Raw genomic sequence first — 24,915 nt, 5'->3', positions numbered from 1 at the left:
TATAATGTTGTATTCTCGTGTTAAACGAAGCCAAAGTTTCAGATAATGAGGTTTACGCATTTGGAAGTAAGCCCTGAAAGAAGTTTGCGATGGCTCTGAACACTTGGTGTCAGAGTTTTTTTTGTAACACTGGCTCCCTGTGACATCACAGTGAGCCTTCCTCCCCGCTCTGCTGCACTCTTTTGTGGAATATTTAAAAATAGGTTTATTTTGTGTAAGTAAGCGGTTGTCTGTGTAGAATTATAGAGTGTCTTAGCTGCATGCATGGAAATTATGGCTCAAAAATGAAAAAAGAAAAATGTCATTTATATATTGCTTGTTTATTGCCGAAAGTCAGGGAATAAATAGTTTAACACAGGGCGGCTTGGAAGGATTTAAATGAGAGTCTATAGTTTTCACTTGGCTTTACTTATTTTGCACTATTGACTTTACTTTGCTCAAAGTATTGTATGTAGTAAAAGGAAATCGTTGTATTATGTATTTTGTTGTTATTGCACTATCCTATTTTGTTGTAGTTTGTCTTGTGTTAAATTATCATATAATATGATGATATCATCATGATCAACAAAATAAAAGAATTCAATGATCTTGAAAAAAAATTCTAGTAAAAAATCATGTGAGTATTCGCAATTCAACATTCATGACCCTGCAAATTTACAGATTATTTATAAAACTTTTTTGCGGAAAACGCATCTTGTTTACACTACGTTGAAAATAATTGAAAGACGTGATAATAATGCATAATATACGTATAAGCACATGGTGATACAGCATACAGTATGTATGTGTGCGTTTTGGTGTGCACCTTGTACTTCCTGCTGGGGGCGCCACATCCACAGGAAAGTGTCATGAGCTTGTCTTGTTCACCTGCGTGGATTTTTTTGCTGTGAGTTTTTCAGTGATTTTTAAGCTCGTATTTGCTATGCCAAACAGCAACTTCTCAGGATTTTGACAAGAACCCTAGACGCAGAAAGGCGTGATGCAATAAATGAAAGCACTGTCCCATACATCAAGACAAAAGAGAAGGAAGTCAGGGCACTGAAACAGCAAGTTTTTAAAGGTTTAAGCGTCGTCATTGTCATACTGCACAGCAAATATCATCATCATGTTAATTATCATTCATTAATGGGGATTACCTACACATTTTACAATGCTTTAGTAAGTGTGTGAGGCATATTTAGGGCGTAAATCTGGATTGTGCTTCTATCCATTTAGCTTGTTAGCTTCCTTTGTCACGAGTGTACAATGGCAAATAAAGAGAAATGAATAATAAGAAATAACACAGGAGTGTTCAAACGTTTTCAGCAAGGGCCACATACTGAAAAATGCAAGGATAAGGACCACTGTGATATTTTGAAAAGCAACGTAAGGTAAGGAGTTGCATCCTGGCTTTGTGATATAGGTGAAAAGGCGTATTATTAATATCATCATTTTTGCTGCTGTTCTTTTGAAAAAAAAAATTGCACAAATAATATTTGGAATTTTTTTCTTTTGTAATAGTATGACTTTATTCCCTTAAAATAACTTATTGTTTTGTTTGTTTGTCATAATATTACAACCTTTTGTGTTTTAAAAAAACATCTTCATATTCCAACTCTAAGCTACTAAAATGACATTATTTTTCCTCCTAAAATTACATTTTTTTCTCATTAGAATACAACTTTTTTTTAAAAATTATTCTTGTCACATTAGAATTTTTTCCACAACATATTTTCCCAAAATTACATTGATTACTTTACTTTTCATAACATTGTAACTTTTCTTTAATAATTCAACTTTATGCTACTAAAATGCCTTTTTCCCTCACCTTTTTCTTTCAATTTCTACTATTTCTTCCTCATAATTATGACACAGTATTTTGGCTTTATTGTCATAACATTTTCACTTTTCCCACAACATATTTTCCACAGATTAGAGCATTATTTTGCTTTATTTTAATACCATGGTTTTATGCTTCAAAAATTATTTTATTTTTCGTCATTATATGACGTTATTCTTGTGAAATTATAATCTTTCCTTTTTCGATTACATTTTCCTCTTAATATTTTGACTTGATTCTTGTACAATTACTAAATTTACCATCTTTTTTGTTTCCTTCTTGAATTACATTTTTCTTTTAGAATGTGGGCCAATAATAAATTAGCCCTTGGCTGCGGTTTGGACACCCCTGTGTGCATCAGAATCTAGTCTAATAATTACAATGGTCACTTTTATTGCAACTGTTGATCCAAAATCAGAGATGACATCAACAGAGAGGTTTTGAGCAGCATAACTAAGTTTAGGCGTGTATCAATGACTTGCATTTATTACCTATTTGTTTGGTATGAGATTGATATCAATACTTGCAGTATTGCCATGCCTGCTGACAAAGTTGCAGAGCTGGCAACACTGCTGACATTAGGCGTTCTTTATACACCCCTCTGTGGATTTTATACACCTTTATACACCATCTGTGGACTGAACGTCTTGGTCAACATTTGCAGAGTGCAGCAATCTGAGAAGGAAACACAGACAACAACAACATAGATCACAGAGCACTTCCAAGAAGTTACTGGTCAAACTCACAATAGTACACATCTTTAACCAACAGTTGATTCGACAAAATGAAGCACATGACACAAGTTCAAGTTTCGTCACAAATTGTTCTTGATTGTTACATTATTGAACAGTAAAACAAAGACAACAACAAAAGTTTCCCATCTTCTTACTTGGGACTACCAACGGACATTGTGAATTGAAATACATGGCCCATAAGGCAAAGCAAATACAATACAGTACAATATAGGAGTTTAGTCCTATACTTACATTGAATTCACTGTCACCTTCGTTATACATGGATGATTGTACTATCCGACTTCTTCCCTCAAACTCTTGACTTGTGTGACTAATATAGAATTGAAAAAGTGCTAATTTAGGTGCTCTAAAACCGGACTACATGAAATCTGCCACCATGTCTTCCTGCTCCACTTTGGCCCCCGCACTAACAACCAGGTTCCTATGGAGGTTGGGGTTCTGACTATGCCTGTTTCTGCTTCGCACGGAAGAAAATGTTGTGTCGCACCCGGGGACTTTACACTTGTGAAGCAACCTGAGATGGACTGTCTTGTAATGGGCCCTGAATGTTCCCTTGTTGCTGTAGACCTTTTGGCACATGTGGCAGGTTATTGGAGACCCGCTCCCCACTCCTTGGAGCCCGATCTGTACCTCCCCACCAAAAACTGAGCTCTTCTCTCCCCCATGCAGTGACTGTTCCCCCCCAGGCCTCCCCACATGGCTCCCATCACAGCTCTCTTCACTGTCCTCCATAGGGAGTGCCTCAACATCCCCTCCGACCCCCTCTCCGTCCTCACTAACAACTTCATCCGAGTCCCAGTAGGACGGAGCGCTGCTGCTGCAATGAGGCGGAACAGAGGAGGAGGTACTCAAGTCCAGCACTGTTCCATCGCCACCCCCTCGTAATCCCTGTGTGTCTCCTTTGGGAGGTGTTTCTGGTGCTGTGGGCATTTTGCTCATGGGGTAGACCAAGCCCATGCGGTTTTTCCCTCTGCAAATCACAGAGGTGAGATCCCTGTCACACTGGTCCTGGCAGTAGTCCATCGTCCCAATGGAGTCGCTGTCTTTGCGGTGGGATGATGCTGAGTAGAGGTTGTTGCCGGTATAGACGGGGTCTTTGGTCATCAGCTTGTGGTGAAGGGTCAAATTGGCACTATGTCTGCAGAGAACAACGTCGTTAATTAGATGTAATGAACTGTCATACATTTCTATGCTCTAACTGCAAAAATATTGCATTCATAAATAAGGTATCCTACTTTGCCGAAATTCACTTATCATGGTCAGGTCTGGAACCAATCAACCGTGAACATTTACAATGATTCTAATGAATTAGAAATGAAATGACACCTCCTATAGTCATTGTTATACTCCTATAACCCAACATAGTAGCATCGTAAACACAGTAATAAGAGAATATAAGAAAAAATACACACATTGTTCCATTTTTAAACTTCCTGTTTCTGTACAGTACTTCCTGCACTATTACAATACAATAACAATAATAAATAATAATGATAATACATATCATCACATCTTGTAATGCGTTCTGAATGCCTTATATTTGTTTTTTACTTCACTTAACCATTAGTAAGCTTTAAAATGCTACAATCAGGTAAAATATATATCCACTTTGCTTAAATATGAATATTTTATGACTACAGTGTTCTCTCGCCGTGTTGTGGTTCACCTTTTGCTAATTCAGTTTCACTGAATTTTGTTGTTGTTTAGTGTTCTTGATTTTTTTTATTGTATGAACGCTGTTACAGGCCGTGCCTGGCCCTTTAAGAGGAATTGCAGCATCTGCACCACTCATTGTCTTCTGCGTCCTGATTGGCTGTAGACCATTGTCAATCAATTTTAATGGTAATGGTTTTATTTCATTTGAACATGCATCAGATTACAATTGAGTGCATCCCATAATCAGTTCCCAGTTCCACATGTCCAAAAGGAGTAGGAAGAAGCAAAGCTTATTAAATCCTACCCCTCCATCTGGTACTTTTACAATCAGTAACTGTTACATTTGTTCACTTCCTGCTTTCCTAATATAGTTTTTTTTTTTTAATCACGTACCGAAGTAGGATGTGATATGAGCATCCAATGCCATAATGGGTACCATAGTAAGTGTCAATATAGTGATATATATAGCACATCATGGCTGGTTCAAGACTCTTCATCCTTGTATTTAGCAAACATCAACTGCTTGTATTGTTTCTTGAATTGGCTCATCGTTGTGCATTGTTTGACTTCCTTACTCAATCCATTCCATAGTTTGATTCCACATACTGAAATGCTATGGCTTTTTAACGTAGTCCTAGCATACAAGTGTTTCAAATGTACTTCTTCCCTGAGATCATATTTCTCCTCTCTTGTAGAGAAGTATTGGATGGCATTTTTAGCTATTTGGTTATTTTTTGCCTTCTGCATTATTTTAGCTGTTTGAAGATGAACTATATCAGCAAGTTGAAGTATTTGTGATTTTAGAAATAAGGAGTTAGTATGTTCTCTGTAGGCGGCATTATGAATTATCCTTACTGACCTTTTTTGCAGTACATTTAGCGAGTGAAGATTGCTTTTATAGTTATTAGCCCATATTTCCACACAATAAGTAAGATATGGTAGAACCAGAGAGCAATAATGAGTGTGGAGTGATTTCTGATTGAGAACAAATTTTGCTTTGTTCAATATTGAAATATTTCTGGCCACCTTATGTTGTATATTTGTAATATGATGTTTCCAGCTCATATTTGCTGAGGTAACCAAAATTGACAAGTGTGAATGCAGTACACCAAACCCAGAACAGAGCCAATAGGCTGCCGGGACGTTTTGCAAGTGGACTCTGGTCCTGAATGAGGCAAGTGGGATCATTGGCCACCCAAAATCAGACGATGTAGTGTGCAATGTGAGATAATAGAGTGAATGAATAATGGGTTCTCACTGTAAGTAAACATACTATATGTATCAAATACACGGTCAAATCGAGGGTCGATTATTTGGTTCCTCTGACAAAAATACAAGCCTGAAACCAATCAAATTGGAGTAGCTTTTTAAAATGTTTGGTTCAGACCATGTTTGGTCCATCATTTAAATAATTCCGAGACATACGTATATGGCTTTGAAGCAATACCAACAATACTTCTTTCATCTCACCTGTCTCTACTCCTGCGTGACGTAAAAGCCGCAGTGCAACCATCCACTGTGCACACGTGCATCTCCTTGAGGTGCACGTTTTGGTAATGCATCTTGACACTGTGGGGGTTCTCCAAAGTCATCGAGCAAACGTCACAGTGATGAAACTGGTCAGCATTTTGCTCCACCTCCGATGAGCCTGAATCAGCATGGTCATCTGCAGAGACCTCAGATCGCTCCTTCTCGTGGACTTGAAGAGCACTCCCGTTTGTCAGGCTGTGCTCACTCCACTTGAGCTCTGGAAGGTGGTCATCTTCATGCAAGGGGGTTTTACACTCTCTCCCATTACTTTCCTCATTAGAAATGAGTTCCTGGTTGGCCAAAGGGTTCCCTCGGAGGGTCTTAACCAACCTGTTTTTGAAAGGGGGTGATCGGCTGATGTTGGTCTCTGCATCAACTTTCCCTTCTCGTGCGTCCTCCTTTAGGTCTTCCCTTGTCATGTCAAAGTTCTGGGCGAACAAAGGCCTTCTACATTGCCTTTCTCCATCTTCCCCCAAATACTCTCTGTTCTCTTTGTGTTCATCAAAGTGTGTTTGTCCTGCTTGGTGATCAACACATTCTTCCTTGTCTCGGTCGTCCTCTGTGTTGCTACACATATCCATCTGCTCATCTGGTTCCAGCATCTCCTTCTCGATCTTTATTGGCATGCTTGACTTTCGAGACTTTTTCTTTGGTATGGGGTCGGCGTTGCAGATGTCAGGAACGGTGGTAGGTTTGACAGATACGGAGGATGACAGAAGAGGGAGTGACGGAAGTGTCCCAGGAGTATTGGCCAGTTCTGCTGGTGTAACAAGGCTGCGGTAGAAAGGCAGGACTGGCTGGACTGTCTTTAAATTGGGGAAGAGTATTCCACTCTGGCCGATGCTGGGGAACGAGCTGGTGTGAATCTTAGGGCATGTGTCCACTTGACTTACCATGTAACTGGGAACTGACTTGTGACTTTCAGGGGAACAGATTAGGATGGATGAGCCATATTCCGGTCTTTTCTCTCTCGGAGAGCCCTCATCGGCAGACAAAGTGCCGCGCAAATCTTTGTCCCTGTTGTTGCGATTCATGGGCATGTGAAGCCGTGGATTAGGATTTGCACTGTGGCGGTTGCGACTGCGCAGCGAGCTGAACACCATGTTGCATCCTTCAATTGTACACTTGTGCTTAATCTTGAGGTGCACTGCGTTGTAATGTATTTTCAGTGTGCCTTTGTCATAGAACGTCTTCTCACAGGCATTACAAAATACACGGCCCTTCTTAAGAGATCCCACACCCCCATTTCCTACAAAGTTCCCCCCTCCACTGTTCCCATTGCGCAGCTTACCCTCAGGGGACATTTGGGTCCCATCAGAGCTCATGGAGGGTGTGCATGGTGTGGGGGGCCCATCAGAGTAATTGTCACTGGTAGAGAAATCTTCAGCTTCAATTTTTGTTGTCGAGGAAAGACTGTCCAGTGGCTTGTCTACACTTTGGTCCAGATCAGCAGTGAACATAACAGAACTGGAACATACATGGCTGCTTTCCGCAGGAAGTGGAACATGAAGGTGGTTCTCCCTTAATGCACTGTCCGGCTTTTGATCATCTTGTATTTCGCTCTGGGGCTCCACCGAACTGTGGAAAGACTGGCGGTGTTGTTGGTGAAGTTGCTGGTGTGAACCTGTCGGGGAGCCCAGAAATGGCGCTGGAACAGAACCTAAAAGCTGGAACGGCAGCATGAAGGCCATGCTGTTAATGAAGTTTTCAAAGTGGTGCATGTTGTTGCTGCTTTGCCTCTCTGCTTTGTTTGTAGACATGTTGGCGGCAGTGCACGGGGTGTTACGCTCAATGAAAGTCCGGATATCTGAGCTGGTGCGAGTGCTGGGCACTAATACCGATTGTCCCTCCTTGTCTTGCAGGGCCATGAGCTCCACAATGGACTTGGTTTCGCCAAAGCGCAGGAACTGTTGCAAGGTTGCAATCTCCTCCTCAAATGTCATCATAGCCCAACGATCCAACACTTTCCCTGCTACATCCTGGGACAAACACAACACGGTAGAGGAAGTGGGAAGGGTAGAGGGGTGGAATGGAGTAAGAAAGAGAAAGACACACAGTTTCAATATTAGTGTTGTCTCTTGGATCACTCATACATTAGCTACGTTTACATGTGGAGATTTCTCTTTCAGAATGACCTTTCCGAAAGCAATGGTATACATGGAAAGGAATATTCCAATCGCGGGTCTACATGCGGCGCTATAATCAACCAGAATAGTCAATGGGGCATGCGCAGTAAAGCGTAAACACCAACATCACGTGATACCGACTTCCTCCAGTTTTTCTTTCACTTGTTGGAATAACTCCGTATTGCCAGTTTTTCCTTCGTCCAGTCTTGAAATTTAGTTTGAATCAAAAACAAACTTTCCGCAGCAGTCCAGTGCCAATTGCTCGCCTCCATTTTTTTCATTTTTTTTACGTCTGGAGCTGCGTGTTACGTCATATCTCAGCATTCGCTGAAAGAACGCACCCGGGAACAGGAAACGATATTTGATAATTAAGCTCGGCACATGTTTTATATAGATATGTATTTTCTTTTTGAATAAAAGTGGACTTGTGAATGGCGTATAGAAGGGTTTAGATTCTGTTCCACAGATGGCGCTAATGCACACCAAAGCTGCTTGCCAACCACCAATAAACAACAGAAGAAGAAAAACACCAGGAAGAAGAACGCAGTCTGACAACTTTCCGTTTGAGCGGGTACAAGATACCTCAATCGGATTGGGGAAAGGAATATTCCACCCCTGGGAATCCCATTATATATTCATATACGTATATATTTTCTTTGGGAATGAGGTGTATACAAAGGTTACATTCTTCCCGTTTGAGCAAATAACCCGAATGGAATTGGAATATTTGGGTCCATGTATACGTGGCTATTCATATGGCGAGAGGACTCTTCGGCTGTTCTAATTTCCTGGCATCTCCTATCCTTCAGAACTACGACCAATCATTGAAATACTGTGCCGCTCTCACGGCCGTGATCACATGTCACATCTTTAGATTTTTCAGTATGTGGCAATCGCTGGTATAATGTTTGGAAAACTGGATTAATTGGTGAATTACCTGCTAGAGTTTCAAAAATAAAGACAGCTAGTGATGCAAAAGCTAAGTAGTTTAAGGTAGGTATGTAATTGTAATGATAATGTAATTGTACCATTACACCTGCACAAGCTTACACATAAATCCAACGTAATGATGGCATGAAAATGAAATTACACACATACAGTGTATGCACTCAAATATATCACACAAATATATTTGCTTGTTCATATCGAACAAGCAAGCCCGGCCGGATCAATGCCTCTCCCTCGGCCCAGTAGTGATCACATGTCGATTTATCCATCTTTGAAAGTGAGGAGCAGCTTGGTGCTGTAACCATAATTAATATTTCATCACAGAGCATTCATTGAGTGCCTGTTGAGGATTCTGACTCTACCCCCGCCATTAGATGAGCTAACATGAATTAAATGCAGCCGAACTTGAATACTTGATGATGTTGTAATTGACATGAGAGCTTGGGCTGACGCTGTCTGCCCAAGAAGACTCCGCGCCAGGTTGGCCGCAACTTAAGAGGATGTTTGGTGGAGGAGACATTTACAAATCTACCCTGCACAGCAGTAAGACCACAGAAATCAAGGGATGCGGAATTGAAAGTTATTTCTCAGTACGAAAGCTCATAAGCATGCTTTGTCCCTCTTGTGTTGTTTTAAACAGCTTTTACTGTTCATACAGAAGAATTGAAGGCTGTGGGTGAATTACCAGATGACCTCCCAGCAAAATATCTTTGATCTGTGTAAGTGTCTGGCGTCTTCTGCTTATGCAACCTAGTATGAGTCATGTTGACCTCAAGTCATGCATTCCCAATTATGGTGCGTTCAAGGGCAAGTGTGAAATCTGGTCGCTTGCCGAAAAACAAAAACAAAACTGAAACTTAACGACAAAAACTTTAAAATTGTGGGCTTGTTTTCGGAACTGTGGTACATGTATGCTGATACGTGGATTATCACATAATTATAAATTACTGCCCATTTTTAGAACATTTTAATTTTTTTTAACCTTCTATTTTTAGTAAGCTTTTTTTAATTGTCAATTACAGATACCGTATTTTCTGGACTATAAGTCACTCCGGAGTATAAGTTGCACAAGGCCAAAAATGCATAATTAGGTAGAAAAAAACATACATAAGTCGCACTGGAGTATAAGTCGCATTTTTGCAGGTAATTTATTTTACAAACTACTTGACCAAAACAGACATTACGTCCTCTTGGAAGGCAAGTTCTAACAATAAAAGAATAGAGAACAGGCTGAATAGGTGTAAGATATGCTAACACAATGGTTATTCAGCTACACAAAAAATAAACATGAACACAAAAGGTGTCCAGTGTTTATGTAACATAAACCGTTTTTTCATGTATAAGTCGCTCTGGAGTATAAGTCACAGGAACAGCCAACCTATGAAAAAAAGTGCGACTTATAGTCCGGAAAATACGGTATATACATTTTACTTTAAATTGAAATTGAAAATTACATTTTATTTGTCATATCACTTTTTGGGCTGCCAACTCCCGCAAAAATAAATAAGGGACACCTTATTGGCACTTTTGGTTAATTTGTCTTTAAATGTGTGAAATTAACATTATACTATTTGACACAAACCTGAATTAGTTTTGATGCATGTTTTAGAGAAAAGAGTATACAAATATATGGGTACCTTAGACAACTAGTGTTTTGAAGACAAGACGTGATTATTAAAATAATAAAAGGGAGCGAGGTTGTTAAGCGTAACTTGCGAATGTGATAGCCACTTGGAACTTAAAGAGCTCCGGACTAACCGCATTGCTTGTTTGATTTAAAAGCCAATTGTCACTGTGTGTAATAAAAAAAAATACTCACATTTGCAGTCAGTCTGAAGACCAGAGGCTAGGTGGAAAAATATCTAGCTAGCTAGCTAGAAAAATGGCGTGTAAACACGATGTGGAATGGCAATGAGACTGGAGACAGTGCAATGTTAAATTCAGCATTTACATAATTCTTTAGACTTTTGGAAGCATTTTAGATATGTTATCCAATATCTGATCCAGTGTATTTGGCCAGTATCAAACTGATAATGATCCTGAGTATTGGATCGGACCACAGGAGTATAGTCATTTTAGATCACCATTCTGTTGCTAATAATACATTCTATAAAGTGATATAATTTTTTTACATATACATACAAACACATACATACAAACAAACAAACATGTACTGCCACTGAAGTGACAAATGTTTCGTAGGACTTTTACCTGAAGTACGTATCCTCGTATGTAGTCCTGCAGTGTCCAGTCCAGTGCATTGAGGATTTGGATTACCTCTTCCTGTTTGAGGACAGAGAAAAGGCGGTCCAGAAGGATCTTGAGGCGGATGGGAATTGCTTGGGTACCGTACAGCATCAAGCTGCAGATGTCAAACACCACATTGGAATGCACGATCTCCACCTGGCTGCTCTGGTACATTTGATGCACCTTCAGTTTACTGAGAGCTAGGACATATAGACATACATTTCAGTCACCGTACAGTGCATTGCAAAATTATATGAAATCATAAAAATACCCAAAAATCTTTGTGTGATTAAAGTGTGAATTAACAACTCGTACTTCCGCAATGCATTTCACGTAAGAGCAAGATATGTCGGCATTAGATAGAGTGAACACTCACCGTGAGCCACCCAGCCATGCTTGCAGTTTTCACACTGCCGTCGCTTCAACTTCCCAGGCTTAAAGTTGTCGCAGTTGCAATTCACCAAAGTGCAACAGATAGCCTAGTAAAAAGGGGTAAATATATAAATCCTGATTGGATAAACACTTTGGTGAGATTCATAAAGTATACTTCACATGTACTACAGTATGTTCTTGCCTTTTACACCGATTTAGTGTGTGTATTTGCATCCTGAAAAGCACACTTTGAACACCACACACCACCTCCAGCTCCTCATTGTTGCATTGACATGGCTTTGAGATGAATGAAAACCGATTCCCAGTTATATACCTTCTTAATGTTAAGGAGCATTAAAGTAAAATAGGCTGTTCATCACAAGTTTCAGACCAAAATCTTGTAAAAAAAAAAAAAAAACAGATTCAATGTAATTTTCTGTCAGGTGTTCAACTTGTTATTGTCTCCTGATGGCAGTTTAGCTGTCCTTCAAGATGAAGTTTGTCACCGATGCCAAGTGTAGTCCAACAACCAATCAGACAGCATCTACAAGAGAAGGCTTTTAAGACAAAAGTCCTTGTCTCCTACAATGCCACATACGTAATTGACTGTTTGGAGTTAGCACAAGAGCACCAAACTTGGGACATTGAAAGGTGGAAGAAAGTTTTATTCTCTGATGCGGAAAAATGTAACATTAACGGTTGTGATGGGTTTCAATGTTGTGCAGGGGCGTCAAACGCAGCTGCTGAAAACCTACTTAAGATGCAACATTCTTCTCTTTTTTTCACCTGGCTTTAATCACCTAAAATAGTTATCAGTGTATAATAACACACCACATTGCACATCTTTGAAATAGGCATAAAGAGGGCTGCACGGCGGACGAGTGGTTAGCACGCAGACCTCACAGCTAGGAGACCAGGGTTCAATTCCACCCTCGGCCATCTCTGTGTGGAGTTTGCATGTTCTCCCCGTGCATGCGTGGGTTTTCTCCGGTTTCCTCCCACATTCCAAAAACATGCTAGGTTAATTGGTGACTCCAAATTGTCCATAGATATGAATGTGAGTGTGAATGGTTGTTTGTCTATATGTGCCCTGTGATTGGCTGGCCACCAGTCCAGGGTGTACCCCGCCTCTCGCCCGAAGACAGCTGCGATAGGCTCCAGCACGCCGCGACTCTTGTGAGGAAAAAGCGGTAGAACATGAATGAATGAATGAATGAATTAAGTAATAAAGAAATAAGTACTAAAAAAGTAACAGCGTAGTAGTTTTTTGCATTGGTAGGTTTTGGTAGCTACTTTTGTGTATTGTTTCTTAGGTGTCATCCTCAGGTACATTCCGAAAAACATTTGTTTTTGTACGGCCATATATTTTTTATATTTTGCCAAATCAACTTGTTTGTCCAAAAACCTAACTGGGCTGTCGCTTTCTTGGCCTTTGTACAAAAGCTTAAAAGAAAAAAAGCCTCTTTTTGTGTGTCATTTGTGCTCCTTTTCAGGCCCAAGTGTGTTTCAGTTCTTGGGTTTAATGTAACGAGAGGTCTTGGACATACCTGGGCCAGCAAATGCATCAAAATCAATCAATACCAGACACACACACACGGCGCACGGTAAGCGGAGCTGAGAGCATTGGAGTGTTTAGCTGGTCTGCTAATGGATCTTTTCATGAAGACCAGGCTTGGACACACAGAAAGAGTCAAAGTGAAGGCTGAATTGCAGTAATGACACATGTTTTGTGGTTGGCTGCTGACTTGGCAGGGACCCTGTAGAGTGCTCCAGCGCACTGATACAATACAAATGTCTGTGTTTGCTTGCGCTTGCCCTCGCGCACTCAAATGATAAAAAAAAAGCATTTACAGTCAAGAAAGCGAAGGAAAAGCATCATCAGATTTATGATCAAAGGCGGTGTTGTTAGAGCTTCATGTTGAAGAGCTCACACTCTCGCTCTACATCTATAATGTATGAGCGGCGGGGCGTCAGAAGACACCAGCAGCATGCTGAGCTTCACTGGTGGACCTCGCTCTGCCTGCGCTGTTGGCTGAATGGGTAGGGGTCTTTCACACCACTTATTTGGGGGCTCGCTGGGCTCCGCACTGCTTGGCCTTGATATCTTGCTTACTGACAACAAAGAGGCTATGAAAAGGGAACATGTCCCCAGGAATTTCACCAAGTATGGTGTATACGCTGATAGCAACACAGCGATTAATAACCCCATAACATTTTTTGGTGCTTAAAATAATCATACCCAAAATAATAACAAACTGATATTTTCTTCCCAACAGTCAGAATGTGTTGCTCCATTGTTTATTCATTCATTTTCTACCGCTTTTCCTCACGAGGGTCGCGGGGGTGCTGGAGCCTATCCCAGCTGTCTTCGGGTAAGAGGAGGCGGGGTACACCCTGGACTGGTGGCCAGCCAATCACAGGGCACATCTCGACAAACAACCATTCACACTCACATTCATACCTATGGACAATTTGGAGTGGCCAATTAACCTAGCATGTTTTTGGAATGTGGGAGGAAACCGGAGTACCCGGAAAAAAACGGGAACAAGCAAACATGCAAACTCCTCGCTGTGAGGTCTGCGTGCTAACCACTCGTCCGCCGTGCAACCTAATCCGTTGTTTATCGTGATGAATTGGTTCCAGACAAAATGGAGTATTTTACACAGGCATTTTTGAAGTTAGGATCAGGCGTTCCAAGGGTGTTCCATTTGGAGACCCTTACACACATTCAAAGTCTTCACTAACGGCATGCAAACAAAACTCCATGGCTTCCTGACACCGGATCTTGTCTTTCACCACTGTTTTGTCATCATTGTTTTGTCAATTAAGATCAGAAAACTGGTCTAACCCGTGTTGAAGCTACGGGGGGCATGGCCATCCCTGGTCACTCTCCGGCCACCCCAGTGGTCATCCCCACGTCTGTGGGACAATTTTAAAAACCACGGCTCTGAACATCAGTTCCGTTTCACTGCAACACACAACTTTACGTGTGAAGAAGCAGCCAATATCTGTTAATATTGGAAGTTTTCTGTGGCAGCACGAGTGGGCATGGAAACCAAGACGTCTTGAGTTAAAACAGTAGCACCGATCAGCATACAATTCCGTATTGTACCATGTGTGGGTTTGGTCGCCATGATGGTGAGCAGAATCCCAACACTATGCATTGAAAACATGCCATCGGTGCACTGCTCGGCTATTAATAGCTCTAATAGATGCCCCAAAAGCAGTAGCGAAGGTACGGACGGGGTGGCCACCCCTTGGGCACTCTCCGGCCATCTAGTTGATACCAATTGAGGTATTAACTAATTGTCACCCCTATGTGAGTAATGGTTTTGCCTTGGCCGCCCCAATGAAACATTTCTGGCTCCCCCGCTGGGTCAACATAGTGTTTACCCAGTCTTACATTATGTTTGAATCCTGTAGTGGTGTGTATCGGTCCAGTCTCCACAAACTAAGCCCTTCAATGACGTACAACAACACAATGGAAAACCATAAAAATATTACAAAACACCACAAATGAAGGCTGCGTACTTGGACATCCTGTAGACTCTTGAGTGCAGTGGCATCATACTGACAAATTTAAAAGTTGCCGTCTCTGCAACGCAGTGGAAGGGGAGGAATGATGCAAGTATAATATATTATTTCAAGTAAATATGAAATATTGGGATAATAGCACCTCTCAGTCATATCATGTCATGAATGGCTCCACCTGAGACTTATTCCGAAATAGCAACATTAGCATCAACCAAAGTTTTGCTAAGAAATCTGCACACAACACAGTTGTAACAACACAGGAGTGTCCAAGCTGCGGCCGGGGGGCTGTTCTTATCATTGGCACGCGGCACATTAAATAAAATTAAAGCAGTAAAAATGGGACAAAAGAGCACAAAACATATATATTTTTAGCCTTTTTACAAAATAAAAAATATTTAAAAATAAATGACAAGTTCCTGTTTACGTGATGGAAGTCTCAGCTTCACAAGAAGCTAACTTTCTTCAAAAAATCAGGAAAAAATGCACAATTTTACAAGCAAAAGGTTGCAGTTTTACCAGAAAAAGTCCAAATTTAAGAATGCCGTTTTTATTATGCTATTATTGAGTATTATTGAGTGATGAGCTTGTCCAATGTGCAGCCCCGAGATTGGAGTTTCTGGGGCGGAACCACAAGGTTCATTCACACACTGGATATCTTTTAGCTCCAGTAAGTCACCTCCCATGTTTATAGTTTTTGTCCTTGTTTTTATTTTGGACTCTTATTAGTGAGGCACTGACTCCTTTGGAGTTTAAAAATAACAACAAAAAGAAGAGAATACTTCTTTTTTCTTATGTCTTATTTTGTCTTATTACAGTATGTCTACTACATTGGATAATGTGCAAGTGTTAAGGACTGTAAAAGTGACTATAGGGGTGTTATTACATGTCTAGAGAGCTCTAAACCATTTAGAATGTCGCAAACAGGTTTTCTACGCTCTAAGTGCAAAAATCTTCACTTCATAAATGATGAATCCTACTTTGCGGAAGTTCACTTATCACAGAACCAACTGTCATAAATAAGGACATTTTGTAATGTATTTACTGTGTATTGGATCGATTGACTCCACTTTCCCCTCGGGGTAAGGTAAGCATAATCAAAAGGTCTGAAAAATATGGCAAACCCTTTGGCTAGGGGGCAAATGTTTGAAGTACAACTGACTTAGAACAGGAACTCCATTGCGTTATGGAACAGGATTCAAAGACTGAAAAAAAATTGGGCTGGAAAAGCCATCCTTCCGTGGAGCACTAAATGCTACCCGTGAGGAACAACACCATGTGGCTTGAGACATCAAGCAGCTCAGAAACTATTTTCATAAACACATTCAACATTAATAAGGCCATGAATGCACAGATACTCTGATAGTCGTTCATGACAGAGAGCAATAGAATGACTGAAAAGTATGGCTAATTTGACTCAAATTCATATTATGACAAAAAATGAATTTTACCAGAAAAAGTTGGACTTTTACATGAAAGAATAATAAATACTGCATTTTGGCGGGGGACAAGAACAAAGAGAATATGAGGAAAACTTGTTTTTAAATGTATTTTAGGTTGTATTTGGAAGTTGTGCATTTGAGAGAAATCAGCTACAAGTTTACAAAGTCAATTATTTTGGGGGTTTTGTTTGTTCGTCTCAATCCCACCCTCGGGCATCTCTGTGTGGAGTTTGCATGTTCTCCCCGTGTATGCGTGGGTTTTCTCCGGGTACTCCGGTTTCCTCCCACATTCCAAAAACATGCTAGGTTAATTGGCGACTCCAAATTGTCCATAGGTATGAATGTGAGTGTGAATGGTTGTTTGTCTATATGTGCCCTGTGATTGGCTGGCCACCAGTCTAGGGTGTACCCCGCCTTACGCCCGAAGACAGCTGGGATAGGCTCCAGCACCCCCGCGACCCTCGTGAGGAAAAGCGGTAGAAAATGAATGAATGAATGTTTGTTCGTCTGAGTGTTGGAATTGGATTGGGTGGGTCATCAATAAAGCAGAGCTGACTCTATTGCGATCGCTCCCCCACAGTGATATTTCATCAGACTGTAGATGTTCGTGTCATGTTTTTTTTTTACGTTTACCAGAATATTATAATTATTATAGTATATTATATTATTATATTGTGCAGTATTCTGATCAGGGTTGGGATTTTACATAAAAGAGGACTTTATGAGAAAATATTGCTATTTATGACAAGAACAAAGACAGAATATGACCAAAATTTCTTTACAAGGAAATACAAATATTAATTCAAATTTTTACAAGATGAAAGTCGCAGTTTTACATAAAAAAATTGTGTACTGTGAGAAAAAGTCATCATTTCTATGACAAATCACTGAAATTGTATGAGAAGTGTATTGTATAAGAAGTCAGAATATTATGAAAAAAATGAATCTTACATGAAATTATTACAATTTTACAAGAAGAAAGTTTTCATATTGAAAGAAAAAGTTGCTCTTGATAGTATTCATAATAATTTCGAATAAAACTTTCACAACAGAACGAAGAAGAATGTGTCATTAATACTAAAAATGTCTAATTTTACCAAATAAATACTATGCAGTATTATGAAGAAGTTTAAATTTTACTAGAAAAAAAGTTGAGATTTTACACTAACATTAGGATGGGATTTTAGACTAATAATCTAATAATCTTATGCGAAAATACAGCATTTCTATGACAACAATAGAAAATAACAATAGCAATCATAATTTAGTCAAAATAAAGATGTCTCCAATGCGATTGTGCCTCCTTTTAATGAGGAATTGTTTTACTTGGAAAAACTTATTTCAATGGAGCTGCACGGTGGTTGAGTGGTTAGTTGGACATCGGGAAGACTTGGGTTCGATTCTCCCCGTGCATGCGTGGGGTTTTCTCTGGGTACTCCGGTTTCCTCCCACATTCCAAAAACATGCTAGGTTAATTGGCGACTCCAAATTGTCCATAGGTATGAATGTGAGTGTCTATATGTCATGTACCCCGCCTCTTGCCCAAAGACAGCTGGGATAGGCTCCAGCGTACCAAACACAAACCCATCACAAACACTCACTGATGCATGGATAAAATGCATTCAGGACACCCACTGGACAACGATGGGGTGGAAAAGTCACTTTTGCGCTACTGATACCTGGAAGTAAACATCCTCAACTTAGTTTTCAGCCTCTTAAGGAATGAAATAAATGCTGAAAATGTGAAATAAAGAAGTTTATGTCTCCGCCCAATGTGAGCGTTTGGCTTGCAGCCACGGTGTGATTAATATCACATTTCTCCTCGCCTGCCTCTTGACAATCTTGTCACATCTGGCTGACAAATCCTCACAAGCCTTTTAGTGGCAGCATCCATGCACGGAGGGGGGCTTCTGTCTTCTGTATGTGTGTGTGTGTGTGTGTTAGGGGAGTAGACTGGGTCCAAAAGGGCTGGAGCACAGCTTGAGGAGACGCTGAAGGGGTAAAAGGCAGGCGCAGTTACAGTACACACACCCTGCCCAACCCCTTTTCACGCATGGACCATCATGAGCCTAATGAGGCTGACCAGCTTGGAACTCAAAACACACACACCTACACAAAGTGGAATGGAATACAAGTGGGTGTGGGTGTGTGTGTGTGTGTGTGTGTTGTGCCTCAGGGTCATGTATCACAAAAGAAGAAGAGAGAGACAGAAAGTGATGGAGGTAAACAGGAAACAAGACAGCAGGAGTCTGGACACGCAAAAAGTTGAATTTAATTCATAGAGAACATAACATATACTGTGTTATATCTAATAATATGCAAATTAAATTTCATTTATTTTTCAAATTAAATTAAATTAAATTTACTTTTTTATTTAGACTATATCAGTATATTGATTAGTAAATGTTAACATATATATATATATATTTTTTCAACATAAAAAATGATAATATAGTGACTGCTGTGCCCCGCCCCGCTTTTACTCATGTTTTAACTGTGTATTAACGAATGAATGTTGTATTTTTATGTATTTTTTACTCTGTTTACTTGCTTTTATTCAACTCCATTCTTCTGTAAAGTGTCTTTGAGTATTTTGAAAAGCGCTATACAAATAAAATGTATTATTATTATTATTAGAAATATATATACTATATTTTCTATATCTTTATTTACATTATGTGCAGTATATTGAAGGAAAGATGTAAAATATATATATTTTTAAGTATGTTCATAGTATATGCATTTTTATCTACCTAAAAATGGAAGAAATATAGTAAATAAAAAAGATACTGTTTTGTATATCCTAACATAAATCAGTGCATTACATTTAAAAGGGCTAAAATATATTTAAATCATGATTAACTGCATTTTGTCCATTGCTAACTCATAATTAACCGCAGATAAATTTGTTGTTGTCAACTTTAATCATGATACATGATTAAAGATACATGATACCGTAAAAAAGCCCATTGTATTAAAGTTTCATTCAAAGCATGCTGGCAAAGAAAATGGATGGATAGAATATACAGTCAGAAATCCCCCAGTTTTTGCATGTTTAATGCAAGCGGCGACTTTGTTTGATGGTGCTTGAACGCACCACGCTGAACTGCTATATTGTATTTGACCCCCTTTCTTTCACCTCATATTTGCCCCCAAATGCTGGTACTATGTGGGCATGCATACAGTATTTATATTTTGAAACTCTTTCCCGGTGACTGCTAATCCATTCTCACATCTCACATTGACAAAAGCCCCCAAATAGCTGTCCTCGGCTATGCCTGCTGGTAAATAGAAGCTGATAACCCAAATTTTAGCTTGCAGTTCAAAGCAAAAAATCAACCAAGAGATCTAAGAAACACTCATTAATTGGGACACTCAGATGCTCGGGTATCACTGTATAAATGACAATTAAAAAACACCGCCAGTGCTCACTTCTCCCTGGCAGTCAACGTACGTACGTACTCCGTGACGACTCAAAGCGACATGACATAAAAATAACTGTTCTTGTCGCGAGAGCCATCTGCTGCCCTGTGAAGCTAAACTTATCGTTCAAAATACCAATTTCTTTCTCCATTTCTGCTCATTTATTATTTGTTTACACTTGTGGCGCTAAATCCACCACTGCGTTTGAACAAACTACGGTGTGGGCGGAGGGTCAAACAGGACATGCGCACGTTAATCGCACACACAAAAAATAGTGTTGTTAAAGGAAACGTCTGTTAATACGTTAGTGCTTTAACTTTTACAGCCCTAATATATATACAAATTGGTATGCATGTTTTTTATTGAGATTATATACAGTATATTGGATTAAAAAGTGTAAATAGTATTATTATATATTATTAAAATAATTGTGTAATACATGCATTTTGCTGGTATCTCCAAAAATAATAATAAATAAAAACGATTTTATTGTATGTATTGTAATATAAATGCTAATATTTTTAAAGTAATCCATTAATTTAAAAAAAGTTTTTATATTTTTATTTGTATTTATGAATTTTCCACAATGGAAACACATTAATAAAAATATGTTTTCTATATTGTAATATAAATACAAATATTTTAAAAGTAATCCATTAATTGAACATATTTATACATTTTATTTGTATTTTTTACAATGGAAACTAAATTATGTTTTTTATATTGTAATATAAATACAAATATTTCAAAAATAAATACATTGCATTTAAAACTTTTCTTTATATATTCTTTACTTATACATTTTTTATAATTGTGTAATATATGTACTTTTCTCTCAACACAAAAAATATCTAATAATTCTGTATTAAATGCATTCTACCTGTAAGATAAAATATAAAACATGCAGACACTCACAAATACTTGGGAATTACTTGCATGGATTACTACGACATACAACAAATTTAAATGATGTTAATAATTATAATAATAATAGATTTTATTCATAAATGTATTGATTGATTAATGCCACCTGTTTGACCAAATGACGGGGTTATGTGAAACTAGTTTTAATTAGCATCTAAAGTGACCGGCTGAGGTGAATATTCCTCATATGACTTTCATGTAACCATTAAAAAACCTGCTAAAGCCAACCGTATGGCCATCCACTCCGTCCTTTATTTTCCATGCAAGATGGCGATGGAGCCTACACCAGCTGACTCTGTGGGTGGAGTACACCCTGCACCGTCAACAACAGGCATTACATTACAAGTCGCTCCTTTGTTTTTTTCCAATTTCGGATCAACATTTTCAATAAAAGTGACTATTGTAATTATTGCATTGGATTCAGCTCCCCTTCTCTTTTCAATTGCCATTGTGTACTTGCAACATAATCCAGGTTTAATCCCCATGTATGCCTCACACACTTACTAAACACATAAATTATAGCTACTCAGAACTCATGAATGATAATGTAATATGATCTATGAATATGATCTATGAACACGAATATGATCTATGTACACGTCTCAGTGTAGCCTGTGGTAGCACAGCAACTATGGTGCATTAAAGAACCATGGAACAATATGTATTATCACGTATTTGCGAATGGGATGTTGTTTTCAGCAGATGAAAAAAAATCAAATTATTTATTTATTTATTTTTACCAAAAATATGCGAATTTGTGGCGGTGTGTGAATGATGCAACTATGGTGCATTAAAGAACCGTGGAACAATAGGTATTATTATGTATTTGTGAATGTGATGTTGTTTTCAGCAGACAAAAAAAATGTTTTTTGACCAAAAATATGTGAATTTGTGGCGGTGTGTGAATGATGCAACTATGGTGCATTAAAGAACCGTGGAACAATATGTATTATTTGTATGTATTTGTGAATGGAATGGTGTTTTCAGCAGATGAAAAAAAAATAAAATTAAAAAAAAATGTTTTTTGACCAAAAATATGTGAATTTGAGGCGGTGTGTGAATGATGAATGTTCGGGATCCAAGTAAAACCACAACATTCGTCCACTCTCACACAGGTCCAAAAACCCACACATGCAGAATGTGTTCCCGTTATTGACACTATCACAGAGCTAATGTCTGTTTTTGTGTTTTCTCGCAGACCTGAGAACACAAAGGCAGACAGTCGTATCCCAGGTGAGGACATTTGGCGACAGCATCACTGTGTCAGGAACTTTGATAACATGATACAATACTGTAGTGGCGATACATTCCATAGAAATGTCTATATGACTGTAGATATCACCTTCTTTTCTCTGTCCTTATTTGCTGTACAAGCTATATTTTGTTTATTCTTCTAACTCCTATTTGCTTATTTATACATTTATCATAATCATTTTGGTCTTTTTTACTATTGACTTATCCATTTTATTTCCCATTTCATTTTTTCTTCCTTATTCCAGAGTAAAAGCAATGCATTTTTTATGAGTAATAGGGCCGCCTCTGCCAATTATTTTCTTAGTGGATTAATCAATCAATGGATTAATCGGTTAGGCCCAAGACGGACCAAATCAATATGAAGCAAAGACTAACAGTTAGCGGTTTGATCAGCAGCATATCAGAAAAGTGGTAAAAATGCCCTTTGTTGTTTTCCGAAGTCAAACCTGATGTGTGATCCATGAAAACATTTGTCCAAAACACAAAAATAATTAATATGTCAGCTTTCATGAATAACTACGAAACTAAAAACCTTCCCATTTGAGAGGCTGAAATCAAGAAAAGGAGGAATTGAATACCAAAAGAGTTGTCAATTCATCGGATAGCAACCATCCAACAATTCATTGTTAATGAGTTATTTGCTTGAAATAGTTATTCCAAATATTTTGATGCCGGAATGTGTTCACAAATGTGACGAAATGACATTCATACCAATGGGAATTTGTGTCTCGGAAACATGCACATTTCTGGGAAAACCGAGAATTTTGGAGATGAGGAACGATCTAAGCGGAATATTTGAATGAGGTGAATGTTTTGGTGTTGGAATGACTTGAATGCACCATCAACATTTCCAATTGGAATATTTGGAAGTACAGAAATGTGGGAATTATTTGGAGTGTGCTTGGATGTCATGTTTGAAAATGCGGAAGTAGCGAATAACTACAACAATGTTGGAATGATATTCCAAATTTACAGATGAAATACTGTATGTATTGTATATACAGTATATTTTGTATATATATATATTCAGAATACTAAAAACTGGATGTGAATCTTGGGAACTTGGTAAGCCTTCTTGTATTTTTCTGTTGTCATTTTTGAATGGAAAGTCAGGAAAATAGATCCCAAACCGAGTAGATAAGGATGCTGTTGTCTGATTTACGTTTCATAATGACAATACCATCACTTTGTCAGGCGAATTATTGCAATAAATACATATATATTGCCGTTTTAAGAAGACTTTTTATCAGGACATGCACTTTTTTATGAAGATAAGCAGTGTTAGGCTGGCACAGGTATGTGAAATACAGCCACATATCTTAAAATACAAAAGATGAGTATCATGTAGTACAAGTAAATCATATAGTCAATCACAAGTGCATCACATACTAGTGATGTACTTGATGTAACAAACACGGCACGGCCAATTCAAGCACTATAAAACGACTTATCTAAACGGCACAACACAAGTAAAGTATCATATGCTGCAGTACTTCTGCCTTCCTGCACACTACCTTGTACCCAAAAGTTGTGTCAGAAAGCAGGAATGAGTAGAAAGGTGCCTTCTTACCTCCTCCGCCATTGTCGGTCAGTCAGATGTTTCCAAGGGTACCACGGCGTTGGCCATTCCCTGGCTGTCCCGCAAAACAACTCTTTCCAACTCCCCTGCTTGCACGCGCACTATTGCAAAAAGAGCCTACCCATCCAACACCCAATACATATATACATAGTACTGTATATAAATATATATATACATATATATTTACATACACACTGATACACAGTAAACACCTTTTCCACACAAAAGCAAAGCGATGTCTGCGCTTTTACTCTCACTTAACACACGCCTCCTCTGCTTTCTCCTCTAATGTTGCCGTGGACTGGCTACTAAACTACTCAAGATGTTCTGTGTGTGCGCGTGTGTGCGTGTGTGTATGTGTGTGTGCGTGTGTGTGTGTGTGTAGAAACTGGGCACATGGGATTGGAATGAGATCCTCCCACTCGGCATTCTCACCTCTGGAGCTCCCTCCCTTGCCTGAAAACTACACACACACACACACACACACACACACAGAGGTGTGCAGTGCACACACACACACACACACACACACCCTTGGAGTCACAGGGCAGTCCCCTCACAGCTGGCTGGAAGAGGGCATGACACTCATCTTTCACAGAGATTTGATCAAAAGGAACCACAAAGGCTAGAGGCTCTTCTAATGCAGTCAGGGGAGACTCGCCCCCCCCCCCCACCATTCCCCATCACGACGCCCCCCCACCCAGCCCCCTCCTTTCTCCCAGTAACGCCTAAATCAACGCCGCCCCTCTCGGTGCACACATCCCAGCGTGTGTGTCTGGATTCACCTTAACACAGCCCCGCGAACAGCCTCCATAACAAGTTAGGCCTTGTGCCGTCAGGAATGTGTCAGCGTCTGAGTGTTTCTTAGGACGACTAGGTATTCAACCTTTGTGTACTACACACTTCTACTTTCCTTTCACTACTTTTTTACTGCACCAAAATACATACTGACATCTGTAATTGGCCATGAGGTGTTTATCGCATTGTTAAATTGGTACCAGAGACAAATGTGCGAGTCATGAACGAGTCGTTCAAAAGTTACAGTTTTTTTTTCACGGAATCCAGACTTATACGGATAATAATTCTTTGTTCCAAATTCGACCATGATAAGTGAATTTCCGCAAAGTAGAGTGCATAGAATAACATAGAATACATGTTTAACATTATTAGAGCCCTCTATGCACGCAGTAACAACCCTATACTCACCATTACACTACTACTATCCAATACAGTCAACATACTCGGAGAAAATAAGGCTTGTGAGATAAGTATGATCATTGTGCCTGTTACCTACAGTAAAAACCTGTGT

At 39.2% G+C, this 24,915-nt stretch overlaps 1 protein-coding gene and 1 long non-coding RNA gene across 4 annotated transcripts in view; one reads left to right on the top strand and one right to left on the bottom strand.

Annotated features, from left to right (window-relative positions):
* LOC131132593 (uncharacterized) overlaps positions 1-24,915 on the top strand; it is a 42,336-nt gene that overhangs the window by 5,479 nt on the left and 11,942 nt on the right. For both annotated transcript variants that reach the window (XR_009130404.1, XR_009130403.1), the window contains exons 3-6: positions 7,623-7,758; positions 9,475-9,553; positions 11,071-11,249; positions 21,972-22,006. This is a non-coding gene — a long non-coding RNA (uncharacterized LOC131132593). The remainder of the gene's footprint in view (positions 1-7,622; positions 7,759-9,474; positions 9,554-11,070; positions 11,250-21,971; positions 22,007-24,915) is intronic.
* bnc1 (basonuclin zinc finger protein 1) lies at positions 1,037-23,965 on the bottom strand. 2 transcript variants are annotated; one of them, XM_058078365.1, is made up of 5 exons: positions 23,598-23,965; positions 11,458-11,560; positions 11,046-11,281; positions 5,701-7,739; positions 1,037-3,712 (listed from the first exon to the last, which is right to left on the bottom strand). In XM_058078365.1, the coding sequence occupies exons 1-5, from the start codon at positions 23,607-23,609 to the stop codon at positions 2,932-2,934; spliced, it is 3,171 nt and encodes a 1,056-aa protein (XP_057934348.1). In that variant the 5' UTR covers positions 23,610-23,965; the 3' UTR covers positions 1,037-2,931. The 2 variants fall into 2 exon arrangements, with proteins under 2 accessions (XP_057934348.1, XP_057934349.1); XM_058078366.1 differs by lacking the exon at positions 23,598-23,965 and having other exon boundaries at positions 11,046-11,117; positions 11,188-11,281; positions 11,458-11,505.

The sequence above is a fragment of the Doryrhamphus excisus genome, chromosome 7 (genome assembly GCF_030265055.1).
Source record: "Doryrhamphus excisus isolate RoL2022-K1 chromosome 7, RoL_Dexc_1.0, whole genome shotgun sequence".
NCBI classification, from domain to species: domain Eukaryota; kingdom Metazoa; phylum Chordata; class Actinopteri; order Syngnathiformes; family Syngnathidae; genus Doryrhamphus; species Doryrhamphus excisus.
The sequence above is the reverse complement of the archived record's forward strand: the minus strand, read 5'-3'. Positions and strand labels throughout refer to the sequence as shown.

Bases quoted from the DNA above. Each gene is read 5' to 3' on its own strand.
- bnc1 (XM_058078365.1), bottom strand. The intron at 11,282-11,457 runs GTGAGTGTTCAC...TATATGTCCTAG, and splicing joins GCATGGCTGGGTGGCTCACG to CTCTCAGTAAACTGAAGGTG. The intron at 3,713-5,700 runs GTGAGATGAAAG...TGTTCTCTGCAG, and splicing joins TCACGCAGGAGTAGAGACAG to ACATAGTGCCAATTTGACCC.